The sequence below is a fragment of the Leptosomus discolor genome, chromosome 15, assembly GCF_034619465.1.
Source record: "Leptosomus discolor isolate bLepDis1 chromosome 15, bLepDis1.hap2, whole genome shotgun sequence".
Taxonomy (NCBI): domain Eukaryota; kingdom Metazoa; phylum Chordata; class Aves; order Leptosomiformes; family Leptosomidae; genus Leptosomus; species Leptosomus discolor.
The window spans coordinates 11,847,109-11,862,320 of record NC_141405.1 but is presented as its reverse complement, the minus strand read 5'-3'; the positions used below and the strand labels follow the sequence as shown (position 1 = coordinate 11,862,320).

Here is a 15,212-nt window from a genome sequence, read left to right as displayed (position 1 = left end):
GGGTTTTTAAGCGCTGGAACAGGCGGCCCAGGAAAGCGGTGAAGTCGCCATCCCTGGAGGTATTTAAAAGACGTGTAGACATGGTGCTTAGTGGCATGGTTAGTGGTGGACTTGGCAGTATTAAGTTAACGGTTGGACTCGACGATCTTAGAGGTACCGAGGTACCAGAGCACCGATGTGCCCACGTGCCTGTGCTCAGCACCTTCCTCCATGAGGCCGTGTCCTGCTGGGGAAGCTGCGTGGGACAGCGCACACAGGGCAGCCAGACACTGGTGGAACCAAGATGCAGAAGCTAGGTGTCACCAAGCCCTGCACAGGAGGTGGCTGAACCTGCTGTCGACCCCAAACCACGCTCCTGTCACCCAACTCTTCATGTCACTACCTGTGCTCTGCTCGCTGCATGCAGTAGCTTCTGGATTTTTCCTTCCTTAGAGATGATGAAGGAGCTAACAACCATTGTCACACAGGTACAAGATTGATAAATACCAGGCAAATATTTACAGGCAAACATTAATAGTCACACAGCACAGTTCAGCAGTGCATTAGGGCAGGAATATTGCACATTAGCTTTATGCCTTGCCATGACGCAGCTTTTGCACAGAGAAAACCCAAATCATCTTGCAGATCAGAAGAAAGACCTCTTCTCAGCCACCAAAAGCCAATCACCCTGAGCCTGAGCCCCATGGTGGGTCTCTGCCAGCAGCACGGTGCCCAGCAGGTCTGTGGATGGGAAACAAAGATGACTGGAGCCAGTTGAAACTGCAGAGTTAATTTTTAGGGGCAGAGACTAGAATTACCTGAGCTGGAAGTTAGCCCGGACGCAGGGATTAGCACCCTCAACCCTTGTAAGAGGAGTCAGGGGAACTTTCCATGACCTTCAGCATGAGGAGCAGGTTCAGGAGCAGAGCAGTACCTGGGGGGACTGTGGCAGATGCTGAAGGAAGCTCAGCACACGCTGAACACCTATCACCGATGCTTGTATCAGACAGACTCCCTTCCTACCCCAGTCAGAGGAGATCAACAGCAGTGTGGAGCTAGATGCCAAGAGGCCCCATGTGCTAAGCCTTGCTCTGCCAGAGACTCTGGGTGCTTTTCTGTTTGTTTCCCCACTGGCAGAGCTCCTCCATTCCACCAACGCTGCTGATGGCCACAGCACTGCACTAACCCAGGGACTGGCTGCCAGACTGGGGGGGGAGGGGACAGTCATGCCATGGTTCTGCCAACAGCTCCTAACAGCACGGTTATGGAAAGTGAGAAACACCACGGCTGAGGCCACTGACCCAGCCTTTTCTCTCGGAGGAGGGATATCTTCCCCACTTCTGGCTTTGGCACATCATACAGCCTCCCCATGTCGTCACCAGTTTTACCCATGCAAATCACAGCATGTTAATGGCACAATACTAATTGCACCCAGGGTAACCCACTGCTCCTCTCGTCCGTGGCTGCAGGTCTGGCAGGAACAGGGGAGAGCCATGCCTTGCTGCACCGGGTGACCCAAGGTCCTCCCAAATACCTTTTTATCGAGGCTTAAAGCAAAACTTGGCAAGGCAGAACCTGGAGTCCAGCAACGTTTGAGGCCAAAGGGATTTAAGGAGCAAGTTTCCAGCCAGAAGAAGGACTCCAGAGCCAGCAAAGTCCAGGTACAAAATGGGGAAAGCGGCATCTCTAGCTGGCATGTTACAGGGGCTCAGAGCATGTCTGACCCATGGGGTCACTAATCCTGGACCATGGTTTTGGGGGTCTCAGCTGAACCAGGCCACCTCCTCAGGTTCTCTCCACACCACTCTTCCTGGGCCATTGCATCTCCTGCCTTTCACTTACGAACGCTGTGTGGGAGGGGTCAAGCTTCCCCCACATGTTTCCTCACTTTTTTACTCTAAGCTGGAGTGTGCCAACGCTTGGGAATTTCTCCCCAAAAAGGGCTTCCCCAACAGTCCAGTTCAGATTGTGCAAAAGCGTTTAAATAATGTCAAAAGATGCTGGTGTAAGATACGTTATGATACAATACCATGAAAGCAGAAATGAAATTTCAATGACAAAACGCAACACTTGATAGCCCCAAGATGCACACATGAGCATACACACAAACCATCAGATAAACGTGGAAGTAGAAATGACTGGATTTGATATTTTCCCATAAAAGGCTTCCCCATAGAGCATGGGCTGTGGGAGGGAGCCCTTTTCCAATGGGCGATGTCAGTACAAATCAGCCTGGCTTTTCGAAATTTTCAGCAAAAAAAAGATCCTGCTAAAGAGAGACACAAATAAATAAATAAATAGCTAGCCAGCTTCCCATCACAACATTGAGCTTGAACCTAAACATCTCTCACCAGGTGAAGGTGTGGGAAGGGCAGTTACAGTCAGAACTGATCCAACTGTTCACATCCCAGTTTCTAGCCACTGGCTGTGCTCTGGAACTGGAGCCAAGTGGTGTGGCCAGGGCAGGGGAGGTTGCTCCATCTCCCCCTCACAGCTGGAAGGTAGGCAGGATCCCGCTGAAGCTGCTGTGCTGGCATCCCAATCTGCATGTGTTTGTGCAAGGAAGGTGTCCAGATGCCTGGAGTTGCCCTGGTGGGATTTTCTTGTGTGATGCTTGGGCACAGCTGCTCAACACTAGGGAAAACAACCACACGAGGTTTCCAAAGCTCCCCCGGGGCAGTGATGGGAAGTTTCTCCTGTATCTCCCACCAGAGACATACCCAGCAGGAGACTTGAGCCTGGGGGAGTTTGAGCAGAGATCTTTATATCTCTGCAACAGATGGTGTTGCAACAGAAAGAGCACGTTATGAATCTCCTCACTTCCAGGAAGCAAGAAGGATAGTCTTGCCACGCACGAAGGGAACCGGCGATTTCTTTTGCTGAAAGATTTCCTCCTGCAGAATCACATCATTTGACGAAAGAAACGCCAAGAATAATTGACTTCCTCAAGCAACTCTATTTATATTCTCACTGCGGGCACTGTCCTGTTCACGTACCCACCCGAGGAGGCACAAGGGCTCAGGCGGGCGCAGTTTGGAGGTTAACATGTTTAACTCCAAACCATGAAAACCCAAATTTCCCAGGAGGTGGGTTATACAGGAGACAGGCAGAGACACTGGCCACTGTCACAGTCCCTCAGATGGCCCCAGTTCTACAGACCTTGCACAAACAGCCCCGCTGACCCACACGAGGCTTTGTAATGGGGTAAGACCCCAGTATCCAACCCCAGCAATGCAACTTTAACTGCAACCTAATCCACTTCCCTTCCAGAATACCTGCACATAATGAGAATTCGCAAAGATTTATGGCCTCAACAACCGCCCCTGTTCCCCCCTCGTCAGCCTCTGCTGTTTCCCTGCAAAAGCAGTTTGGGTTACCTCGATATTCTCCAGGGGAAAAGCATAATTAGCAGCTCAGGAGTTTTAATGCCTACGTCAGGGAGGGGGCTCACGGGGGGGTATTCTCAGGTTTTCTGATCACTTGTTGTTTGCTCTGAACTCTTCAGAAAGGCACCAGCTCCCTTCCCCCTCCCCAGACCAAACTGCTCTTATTATAGACTTCAAAAGGTCGAGGTGAAATCCTAGCTCTGTGGTGAACAGACATATCGGTGGTGATGATGCAGCCAGAACACAGCCCCAGACCCCAGACTTGACGTAATTATTCCCAGGAGCCCCCCTGAAGGCAGCAGAGCCTATGGCAGGAGGACGGGCAATGGGCATAGGTGGAGATTTGCAAGATCCGACCTTAAAGGAGGACTAGTGTTTTAAGCAGGGTGAATCTGCTGCTTCTCTAAAGCGTATCAGAATTTTTGCCATAAATGGGCTCTCGCCCCAGCCAGCTGGAGCTTTGTGCTGCTTTTCATGAGACTCGTCTCTATGAATTTAACTGACAAAATCTTGGACTGTCTAGGCCATATTTTCAAGATTGCTCAGCACCAGCAGGCAGGGCCAGGGGAGCCCCAGTTTCCAAGCGCCCCAGGCCCAGGCAGAGGCACGGGGTGGACGAGGAAGGTGCCAATCCCCTCCAGCCTCCCGCAGCCCAGTGACCTGAGGAGGAACAAGGAGAGAAGGGATGGAAAGAGTTAACAGGATTCAGGCAGCTCCTGCCCTGAGCCTTGAACAAGAGTAAAGGAAGATAACAGGGAAGTAAACAGGTGCAGACCATGAGACAGGGGAGGAACACAAGCCTGCAGGACAGCAGTCAACAGGGTCAGTGGTGGTGGCGCATGGACAATACCTGTGCACCAGTGATAGCTTACTTAGTGGCATGTGTACTAGTAGAGAAAAGTATATGATGATGCTGTAGCAAACAATAAAGGTCTTTGGTTTATCCCCAGTTGGAGTCTGTGCCCTTAATTCGCCACACGGACCAGGGCATGAAGCAGCACTGAATTGGAGAATAGAGTCTACTGACTTCTGAACTTCCCCAGTATATCCCTGGGCAGACCACAGGATTTACTGAGAGGGGAGTCCAATAAAATCCTAAGTACTTATTTTGATGCTTTCTAATGGGAATAGGGTTTACGTCTCCTTATACACCAACTCAGGAGCTCACCCCATCGTCAGGAACAGACACGAACCCTGGATATGAACTTCTCCATTAACAGAAAGCAGAAGCAATACATAGAGATGCAAAATGCTTGAAAGAACCACTAAAAACAATAACGATTTGGGGTTTATTTAAGGAGTAAGAGGGGAAAGAGCCCAGCCACAGCTCTTTGCAGTTAGATCTTGCTAGGGTTGTGTGTCTGGACAGTGCCACCCCTGGACAGTGCCATCCATCAGGTGTGCACACTAGATGGCACTCCACCTCCCCACGAGAGGACAGCAAGCCGAAGCTGTGCCAAGGCTGCAGAACCTCTGCCAGCAGCTCTGGTGGGGTTCACCTGCTTTGGGTGTTATATTTAACCCACAGCATAGCCCAGCAAGCACAGACTCCTCACAGCACTTCATCTCTGCACTGGAGAGGGGTGCCGCAGAGTCACAACCCTGCTGTCCCACTCCTGCAGCACAGGGCAGCGACTTCCCTCCCACTTTACAGATGGGCAAACTGAGGCACACCAAGACACCTCCCCAGCAGTAGGGTGTCAACCTTCAAAATATTTCAAACCATTACCAGAATGCCTTGGTCCAGATCACGCACAAAGGCAGCAGCAAAGCACATAAGCACCAGAATCAGTGACTATCTTTTTATAACTCAGACTCAGTGACCCCAGCCCTGATCCCATCAGCATTTGCAACAAGCTCCTTCTCCCCCTTGTTCTTCCCCAGTAAGGGAAGGTCCCTTCAACCACCCATATACCCACCTCATCCTCCATCTCCGATGACTCCTTGGCCAGGAGACCCACACTGTCCAACCAACACACTCTCCACTGTCTTTGTGCCTGTCTCAGTGTATCTCCACCCATTATTTACAGAGAATTACCTGTGCTTTAGGGCCAAGTCCATCTTTTGTTCCCTTTTTATGCAGCACCTGGCACCATGAGCTAAGTACGTGGAGGTTTCTGATTACACAGCTAATAAATAAACAAGGACCTTCAACCTCTTTAGCATGTGGCTGTCCGAGGCTGCAATTTCCAGGGAAACTGCTGCAGGCTGTGCTTGATGCTATTAGTAATTTAGGTGTGTTTGGGAGACAAGATGTTCCCAGGACGAGGAGCAGGCACTGCTAAACCAGACCTTCCTACAAGCAGGTGTGCATGCAGCAACCCCAAACAGTCTCAAACTTGATGTCCAACAGCACAAGCCATGTTCTGGGCTGGGCACACCCTGAACACAAAGACCTGGTGTTTCTTCCAGAGGCTACAAGGATGGCTGAAGAGAGGTGGGGGAGAAGATCACTTTAAGGCAACTACTGCTACAGTATCTCCCTCTTGCAGGGTGCTTCGCAACAAGGTCTTTCCTCCTGGTGGTCATCTGGTCTTGCTCCACCTCTCATGAATTGTACTCGCTCCCCCAAAAGTCTCCCCTGGCATCATCCACACACTCCTGTCCCCTACGCTCCCATCCTCACTTCCATGCTTACAAAGCACTCAGACTGCGCCGCTGAATTGAATCACAAAACCCCATGGATGTCCAGGCCACCCGCTGCCACAGGAGCAGCCCGACTCCTCCATCCCCAGGGCTCCGATTTCACCGTGGGTTGAGGCACAGAGGACGGGAAAAGGCACAAGGTGAGACGCAGCTGCTCACAGCTGCTGTAAGCACATCGTCCTCCCCTGAACCAACCTCTTTTCCTCCATCCCAGACCTCTTCAGCAACTGAGACATCCTCCGTTCCCTTTGACTCAGAAACATCAGTGGTTGCTTAGATTAGAAAGGGGGGGAAGCCTTGGAGAAAAATCCCAAGAGGACATTAATTAAGAGAGAGAACTCCCCAGCTCTGGAAGCATCGGGGAAGAGCGATACTTAAACTCCCAACCTGACGGAGCAACTTTGAATCATCTTTCATCTTCCCCTGGATCGGGTGTAATCTAATGACATTAGCTTGGCTTCGCTCTAGTGAAATTGGCATCGGTGCTATGGAGGCAGGGAGATTAAAACATATGAAATAAATGTTCCTGAGGTGACTGACAGTATAATGACATTCCAACAGGCAGCTCAATCAGCACGAGACTAACAAAGGATCAGAGGGAACCAGCCAGACTCGCAATATCACCCGCAAATACAGTTATTTTTTTAATACAGACATTTTTTTTTTACTTGACTGGCTTAGCCCCTATTCTTGGGAGTTTTCCCCAGGCTGTATACAGCCATATTCAGGGTGGGGGATGGCAGTTGAACTCTATTAAAATCCACGCTCACCTGCTATTGAACTCTGTTAGTTCAACAGCCTTGTTCAGGGCTGGAGCGGAGATTTCTGTGCTGGGAAGTCAATGTGAGCATTGTGGGCTGCCCTCTCCCTCCTTTTGTCCCCATACGAAGAGAAGACTTGTAAACCCAAAACGGAGAAAGCTGCCTTTGGCACACAACTTCCCTTGATATTCAACCCACACATGAGCACTCACGGAGGTGTCACACTTACCAAATTAAATCACTCAGATTTTTATTTCTTTTTTTATAAAATCAGCCACTCTGTAGGACAGCTGCCTTCTTACCCAGGCACAGCACAAGCTGCAAGAGCCAAGCGATTGTTCCACTTGATTTAATGGACAGTGTTTTAGTGCATTGTGTGACACTCCGGTAGGGGACAGGACTTTCACGTGCCAAGCCCGTGCCTTGCGAGCCACTGCCCTGCAGACACCACCATCTAACCAGCCGCTTTGGGAGCTGCAGCCACAGCTCAGCCCCCTATTTATCCACCCTCACGCCAGGTGTCACTGGAGTTGCTCTTTGGTTTCCAGGAGGAACTGGGGTCCCCTGCATGCCCGAGACCCCACAGCCACCCTGCCATGGACTTGGTGTGGCACCCTAGTGACAGCCACCTCCGCACTCCAGTGACAACAGCACCGACCATCAGCCACGAAGGCTGGCTGGCTCTTCTCCGTTTGCAAGCCTGCGTCGCTGCAAACAGCCAAGAGCTTTTTGTTCCCTTGGACAGGGCGCTCGCTGCCCGCGCCGGCTTCCTGCGGGCGCTGAAAGCAAACCCAAGTGTTTATACCTTGTAATGATGCTGTTTAGTCTGACTGCTGGGAAACAGAAATGCACGTGAAACCTAAGCTTCTGATGCCAAAGATAAGAAATCAGAACCCCTGGCAAACATCTGGCCATTTCCCCGGCACTGAACCCTCATCGAAGATTACAGTAAACCCATGGAGAGAGACAGATATTTTTTTAAACGAGTATTTCTAAGAGGCGGGTAACTGGTTACCAGCCGGCTGACACCGCAGCTCTGCCTTCATGCCGGGACTCTGTGTGTTAGTAAAGATTACTCATACAAGCAAAGCCAGCAAGATTAGGTCTCAAAGGAATAATCCCATACAAAGAATTCACTGTACCTCAGCGTCCACAGGGCTAATAAAAAAAAGGAAAAAAAAAAAAGATAGATGAAATTCAGTACATCAAATACCAGAGCAAACAAACTGCAGCAATTAATGGGAGGGCTCATGTACCAAATGCTAAAACATAATGATTACACAAACAGCCTGCAGGGCAGCACCTCGAATGAGTAAGAGCTGCAAGATCAAGACCAAACCTCTAGAAAATTAAATCCCCTCCACCGAGGACCGTACTATGCCCTAAGTGCCTGTGGCTCCTCCTCTGTCTAGGTCTGCACTCCTTGCTCAGGCTCTGTTTCCAGAACCGGGTCTTTCCCGCTGCCATCTGCTCCTCAAGGCTTCGAGAGCATCTTTGATAAATGAGCTTTTCTGCATAGCCACTATAAATTTCAGTAGATGCCACCCCAAAGCCATGTGTTTATTTTTCAAAGTCAAGACTTGATTAAAGTTCTTGAGGTTTTTCAGGTTTGTTTTTAATGTTTCCTTTCTGATACAGGGTCAGCATGTGGAAATTGGATAAGCGCACACTAAAAATATAATTCTGCAGACAGCTTCAGCCCACACGAAAGGAAATCTTTCTTCTCGGAGAACCCACACTCTGCTGCCTGCAAGAACCCAGCGCGTTTCTGACACCAGCGGATACACAAGGAAGCTCATCACTTCCACGTGTTAAGACTTTTACATAAACACTCGGACTGTCAGTACTATCCTACTCCACATTTCAATACTGTCACCACAAGCTGAGCCAAAATCATCTTCTCCTCTCTGCTAATAACTGGGCTTAACATTAAAGTAAAACAAGCTTCGGGGGTACCCGAAATCCTCTCCTTTTTGCTTGTTCATTCAAGAAAGCCACAAACACAGACACACTCTGCAAAAGACCAGTTTCGCCCCCACCCTAACCAACCTTTTCCGTAGGAATCTGCCAGAAGACGCGCCACTATTAACTTTAAAACACAAGGAAAACATCTAAACAACATTAATGAGAAACCTGCCCCTTAGCAGGATTTGCTGTCTTGTTTTAAAGGGGATACCTTTCATTTGGTTTAATAAAACGCTAATTAATTGAAAGAAGAACCCCATCTACCTTTCTGCTCATTTCTTAGGCAAGGTGAGTGCGTGGGTTGTGCTCCTGGAGCTGGCATTTGGGGTTATTCATTACCGGGCTGCTGAAACATTTGCATGGGAAATATGTTTTTTCTCCTCACCGAATATAGGAGAGCTGCTTTTAGCGGCTGCACCTCTGGGCTGGGAGCTGCGGGAGGTGATGATATGACGCTTTGCAAGGAGAGGCAGCTGGGGCTGCAAGGCGGCTCAGCTGGGAGTTAGATCAGCCACAGGTTTTGCAAAGCCACCCCCCAGAAAAGCCGGGGAGCAGCAAGATGTTGGGGGGCCTATGCTCCTGGGGGGGGGGGGGGGGGAGGGGGGCAGTTAGCTCTGCCTCAGCATCCCAGCGCAGTCCCAGGGTGATGGGGCACCCGCTACTCTTCCCATTGCTCTCCCTCCTGCGGGGAGTGCCCCGGGGTGCGGGGAGACATCCCCGGGGGACCCTGTCCCGCGGCAGGAGGGCTGGGGGATGAGCTGGGCAGCGGGGCTGGGCATCGGGGGGATTAGGCGATGGGGTAACGGGGAGGAGGATGCGGGGACAAAGAGGGGCTGGGGGATTTGGGAGCAGGGACGGGTGGAGAGAGGGGATGGGGGGGGGGGGGGGGGGGGGGGAGAAGAGCGCCTGGGAAACTGAGAAACGAAGGCGGGGACCGGGGGAAGCGAGGCTGGGGAATTTGGTGAGTGAGAAAAGGATCGGCGGGTGGGTCTGGGGAGCGGGGACGGGGCTTCGGGGAGCAGCGATAGGGCGGGGGGAGGACGAGGAAAGGGTTGGGGGACCTGGGAAGGGGGTCGGAGAGCCGCGGGTGGGCGGCGGAGGGGCCGGGCGGCCAGCGGGGGGCAGTGCCGGCTCGGCCATAGCCCCGGCCCCGCCGCGGGGCCGCCCGCCCGCCCCAGCCCGTCCCGTACCTGTACCAGGCGAGTCCCCGCTCGTAGTTGCGGTCGAAGAAGTGGGGCTCGGCCCCGACGGCGCGGACGTCGGGGTGCACCCGCAGGAACTCCAGCAGCGCCCGCGTCCCCCCCTTCTTCACGCCGATGATGATGGCCTGCGGCAGCCGCTTGGTGCCCTCGCCCAGCAGCAGCGTCAGGGTGCCGGGCGTGCCCGCCGCGCTGCCCCCGCCGCCGCCCGAGCCGCCGGCCCGGCTCCCGCCGCCCCCGGCCGGCACCTCCTCGCCCGGCGCCGCCTCCTGCCGCCGCCGCCGCTGCTTGAGCCGCTGCAGCAGCCGCTTCCTCCGCGCCGCCGCCGCCTGCCAGGGGGGCAGCTCGGCCGAGCCCCCCAGGTACCCGCCGCCGCCGCCCTCCTCCTCCTCCGAGGCGGCGCCGGCGGCGATGATGGGTCCGGGCAGGGTCTGGCAGCGGTCGGCCAGGCAGTAGAAGACGTAGAGGGACATAAGGAGGGAGCAGAGCATCACCAGGAACTTCTTGAAGATGCTGCGGGGCAGCGGCTCGGCGGCGGGGGCGGCCGCCGCGCTCACGGCCATGCTACCCCGAGGCGGCGGCCGGGCGCCTTGGCCATGCTCCGCGGCCGCCCGCCGGCGCGGCCCCTCCGCGCAGCGCTCAGCGGTGGCGGGGGGCTGCGCGCTGCCGCATCCCCGGCGCGGGGGCCACGCCGCGGCGGCGCTTCAGGGGGGCATCCCCCGCGGGCGGGGCGGGGCGCGGCGGCGGGGGGTGTGGGGGGGGGGGGGTGGGGGGGAGCCGCCGCCGCCGCCCCCGCTTGCAGCTTCGGGGCCGGGCGGGGAAACGGTGCCGGGAGCCCGCCGGTGCCGGGGGCTCGGCGCGGGGCTCCCACGTGCGGCGCCCGCCGCGGCAAACTTCGGCGGAGACATCGCCGGGTGCGGGGCGGAGCGGGGCGGGGCGGGGCGGGCCAATGGCGCGGCGGGGGCGGGGGGCAGAGCCGCCCCCGGCCCGGCCCCGGCACAGCCGAGGGGTGCGGGAGGTGGGGCGGCCCCCCGCGGGGAAGCCGCTTCCGAGCCCCTTCGGGTGGAGCGGGGTGCGGAGGTGCCCCGGGAGTCTGTCCCGGAGGGTGCCGGGGATGCCCCGGAGGCTGTCCCGGGGTGCAGGGGGATGCGGGGATGCCCCGGAGGCTGTCCCGAGGGTGGGTAGGGGGATGCGGGGGTGCCTTGGAGGCTGTCCCGGGGGGAAGAGAGATGCCGGCGTGACCAGGAGGCTGTCTCAGGGGGCAGAGGGATGCGGGGATGTCCCCGAGGCTGTCCCGGGGGTGGGTAGAGGGATGTGGGGGTACCTAAGAGGGTGTCCGCGGGGTAAGAGGGATGCGGGAGTGACCGGGAGGCTGTCCCGGGGGGTGCAAGGATGCCCCGTAGGGCAGAAAGGAGAGCTCAGTTCTGTACAGTTTTCCTTTAGATGCTGACTTACTTTCCAGCCGCTCGCTGGAGCTGCAGTAGGAAATCCACCCCGCTGCCCGCGGACAGGCTCATTTGTCAGCTGAACTCCGCAGGACTTTTCCATAAAGCGTGTGCAGTGTGACGGGACCGTGGTGTCCGTCTGACCGCACTCTATCCACCTTTCTGTCCGTCCACTCAGATTTTTCAACTGGCCCCCATCGCCATCCCTCTGATACTTGAGCACAAATTCCTGATTTGCCTGACGATTGTATCCACCTCTACATACACAAATACCTTTACATGGACAAACAGTCTCCCTTAAAATCGGTGAAATCACCGATATGTGTGTAAAATATACTTGCAGTATTAGAGCCAACAGTTACACTAAGCACTGTACTGAACACAGCACAGAAAGACCTGAGATCAGACTTTTCACTGCTCACTTGAACAAATTGCCCCTTGGCTGGCTGCAGAATCTGGCCCCGCGGTTGGTAAGAAGTATCTACAAACACAACACGATATTGCTCTCAGAATTTGCTCTTCTCCTTTGAGAGTACATAAAATGTGGAAATAGCTATCAGCTTCATGCCTCGGCTGCCTGATTCTAAGGGCTTCATTATTTCATTGCCTGTGGGAATGCCCTTTTAATTTGAAATGTTTGTCATAGATTATAGAATTTTTAAACAAACTTGCACATGAAACACTTGACTTAGATTTTTTTTTTTTTCCCCTTCTGTTTGGTGTGGCCCTAGCTGAGGAATTAAACTTCAGCTACTTAGAAATAAAGCTGGTGTAGCCACAAATTATTCAATGAAAAGGGAGGGGAAGAGAAATTGCAATTAATAATAATCAGCCATCTGCAGAGCTGGCTGGCTAATAAAAATGTGTTTCCAAATAGTAAACAGGCCAAAATTAATAACAAATGTTATTTGCAATGAATTATTGTATTAGATCTTCTCCCAACTTTATGACGTTTTTCGTCTCTAAGCAGAGAAACTTATCTTGAATGTATGGATTTCCAAATCCATACTCACTCCAGCTGCAACGCAGCCAGATCATTTATCTAAAATTAGTGAGCGCAATTCCAACTCGGTATGTTTGGTGACTTCAAGATACTGTAGCGTTTCAGGTATTTCAGTGCTTCAACATGTAAGTAGATGCCTGGTGTGATTTACAAAAGGCTATAAGCAGGTTAGGCCCCTAACACCTCTAGGCAACTACTTACATCATTAGGAACCTAAATGCCTTTATAAATCTGGGCTGTGATCCGCAGCTCATTGAAGTCAATGAAAAGACTTTGCTGACATCAATGGGCTTTGGAGTGGGCCCCGTAGAAGGAGCACGATCAATGCAAAGTGTCTTGACTTCTTTATGCTGGTTATTATGATACTTTTTTCCTAGACACTTAGAACAATGCTACATTTTCTGTTTGAATAAATGGGCATTTCAAGCAGAGAAAACAAGAAAAGAGAAGTGAAATCACTGTGAAAGAGTGCAGAGGGATGATGTGTTTCTGCTGTGATCATAACGCAGGACTCACGTTTGCTGCTTTTTTTTCCTGGAAATATTGGTGAGAATCTCAGCTTTACTTTAAAAAGTCGCTAGTTGCCTAGGGAAAATATGACCAGAGTCTATTTAAAAAGTTTTGATGTCTAGAAAGCAATAAGCCAAATATATCTGTATTTAAAACAGACTTACGATATTTAAGGCAATCTTGTGATTTTTTTCAGAACCTGACTCATCATTTTTGCCTGCTGGGGCTGAAGGCACCAGTGGCTCCGGCAGCCAGCAACAGCTCTCCGAGAAGGAGGATGTCTTACCTAGTAGAAAGGGCAACAGAGGGAAATAAAATAGTGTGTAGTTTCACCCCTCTGTACTTGATATTGCTGCAGACTCTGCTAGTACAGCTGCAAATATGAGATTCCATAGAGGTTTGATAGCAGACTGGTTTTGTCCTTATTTTTAGATGAGTTTCTCTCGGTACAAAGACCGTTTGGTGAATGCTGTACTATAAAGCCAGAAAAATTAGGCATCTGACGTCATAACATCCAGTTCTGAGAATTTACACCTCTTATCTGTTTTAGCCCTAATGCAAAAATAACGCTTCTCAGGGATAACATAGGGGGTTTTTTTAATAACTGAGAGGCTTGGAGCAAAAGATGCTTTCCATTTTACTCAGCTTCTTACACAACTGACTTAAAATTTTCAGTGCAGCCTCTTTCTTTCCCCCTTAAACTTCTGCCGTGTTCATCAATCTACCTATTTCAAAGCCCTTCACTACACCCACCACAGACATCAGTGTGCTTTTCCTGAAGCCTGGCAGCAGTGGGATGCCTCAAGGTTCCGGGAGCCCTGGGAGCCACAGGGGCCCAGGGGAGCCCTGTGTGCTATGGGGGGTGTGCAATCACCCTCCCCGGTGGGCTGGTGGGGTGGAGGAGAGCACAGCCATCTCAACCTGCAGCATTGTGCCTCTGAGTCACGGCTCCCTGGCACCGGCCCTGCTGCTGGCATGGGCTCAGCCTGGGGATGGTCCTGGCAGGCTCTCCTCCGTGGTCCTGTTTGCACTCGTTCCTTACCTCGCCTGGTTGTTCCTTTCTCCTTTCATCTATTTATTATTTTATTGCTACCCCCCCCCCCCCCGCCCCCCAAGGAATACTCCACAAGTCATTGCTGGTGCTACTTCTGAGAGTGAGTGGGGCTCTTGTCCTGGCTTGGCTGGTGCCAAAATCCCCCTCCACCACCTGCAGCAGCCCATTAGCAAGGTTTCCTATTCCAAATGGGCTGGTTCACAGAATCACAGAATATTAGGGTTGGAAGGGACCTCGGAAGATCATCTAGCCCAACGCCCCTGCCGGAGCAGGACCAGGTAGAGCAGATCACACAGGAACACGTCCGGGTGGGTTTTGAATGTCTCCAGAGAAGGAGACTCCACAATCTCCCTGGGCAGCCTGTTCCAGAGCTCTGTTCCCTTCATGGGGCACTGAGGAAACAGATCTGCTTACCAGGAGAGCCCTTTGGCAGGCCAGTCTGCAAAAGCTTAAACTCAGCCACCCAAATCCTCTGTTGCTTTGGCAGACAGGAGCTGAAGACTTCGCTTCCACCACCTGATATTTCCAGGTGCTCCCCTACAGTTGGGAAAGTGGAAGGCTTCCAGCTCAGAAGCCTTGTGCATGCACAGCCTGCGCCAGCCCCTCTGGGACAGCTGTATTTTTTCCCCTTTCCCGGTGACCCGTAGCGTAGATGGGATCAGGGGTTAAACTGGGAGTATGGTGGAAAAGGGACCAGGGAGCCCGAGGCTAGCACAGCTTAACAAGTGATTATAAGGTCTGAAGGCAAAGGGAACCGCTGCCTGTCAGGAAGCTGCTACTGAAGAAAACATCCCATTGTACCGGGGAGATGGAGTATGGGACAGAGGAGAGAGAAACAGATTGATAACCGAGGGGCGATGTGACCCCGCATGGGCTCCTACAACAAAAGCCCCTTCATCTAAAATGAATAGGAACAATGGCTAATGGGGACAGGGCAGCAGCAGCCAAGGATTTGAGAGCCAGGAGGAGTCAATGGCAGGTCCTGTTTTACCCAAATCCTCTATTGATCTCGGTAATCTCCTGGGCTTTCCCTGCTTTGAAATCACACAGAAAGTTCAAGGACTTTTTGCCTTCAGATTGTAGGGACATGCATCGTCCTCAAGAGCTGGCGGGACCGGCAGCCAGCGAGGTGTGGTGTGGGGAAGGGTGCTGGGAAGTGCCCTGGAGCGGGGCCAGGGTGCTGGGGATGAGCCACTGCTGTCACCTGGGCAGCCCTGGAGTGTCCCCAGCCCCAGGCTGGCAGTGGTGGCAGGAGGACTGTGAC

At 52.9% G+C, this 15,212-nt stretch overlaps 1 protein-coding gene across 1 annotated transcript in view; it reads right to left on the bottom strand.

Annotated features, from left to right (window-relative positions):
• Nucleotides 1–10,499, bottom strand: part of HS3ST3A1 (heparan sulfate-glucosamine 3-sulfotransferase 3A1) — a 35,512-nt gene extending 25,013 nt beyond the window's left edge. Inside the window, exon 1 of the mRNA XM_086473626.1 lies at nt 9,928–10,499. Within this exon, the coding sequence (XP_086329752.1) occupies nt 9,928–10,499 (572 nt within the window). The remainder of the gene's footprint in view (nt 1–9,927) is intronic.
• Nucleotides 10,500–15,212: the final 4,713 nt, after the last annotated feature.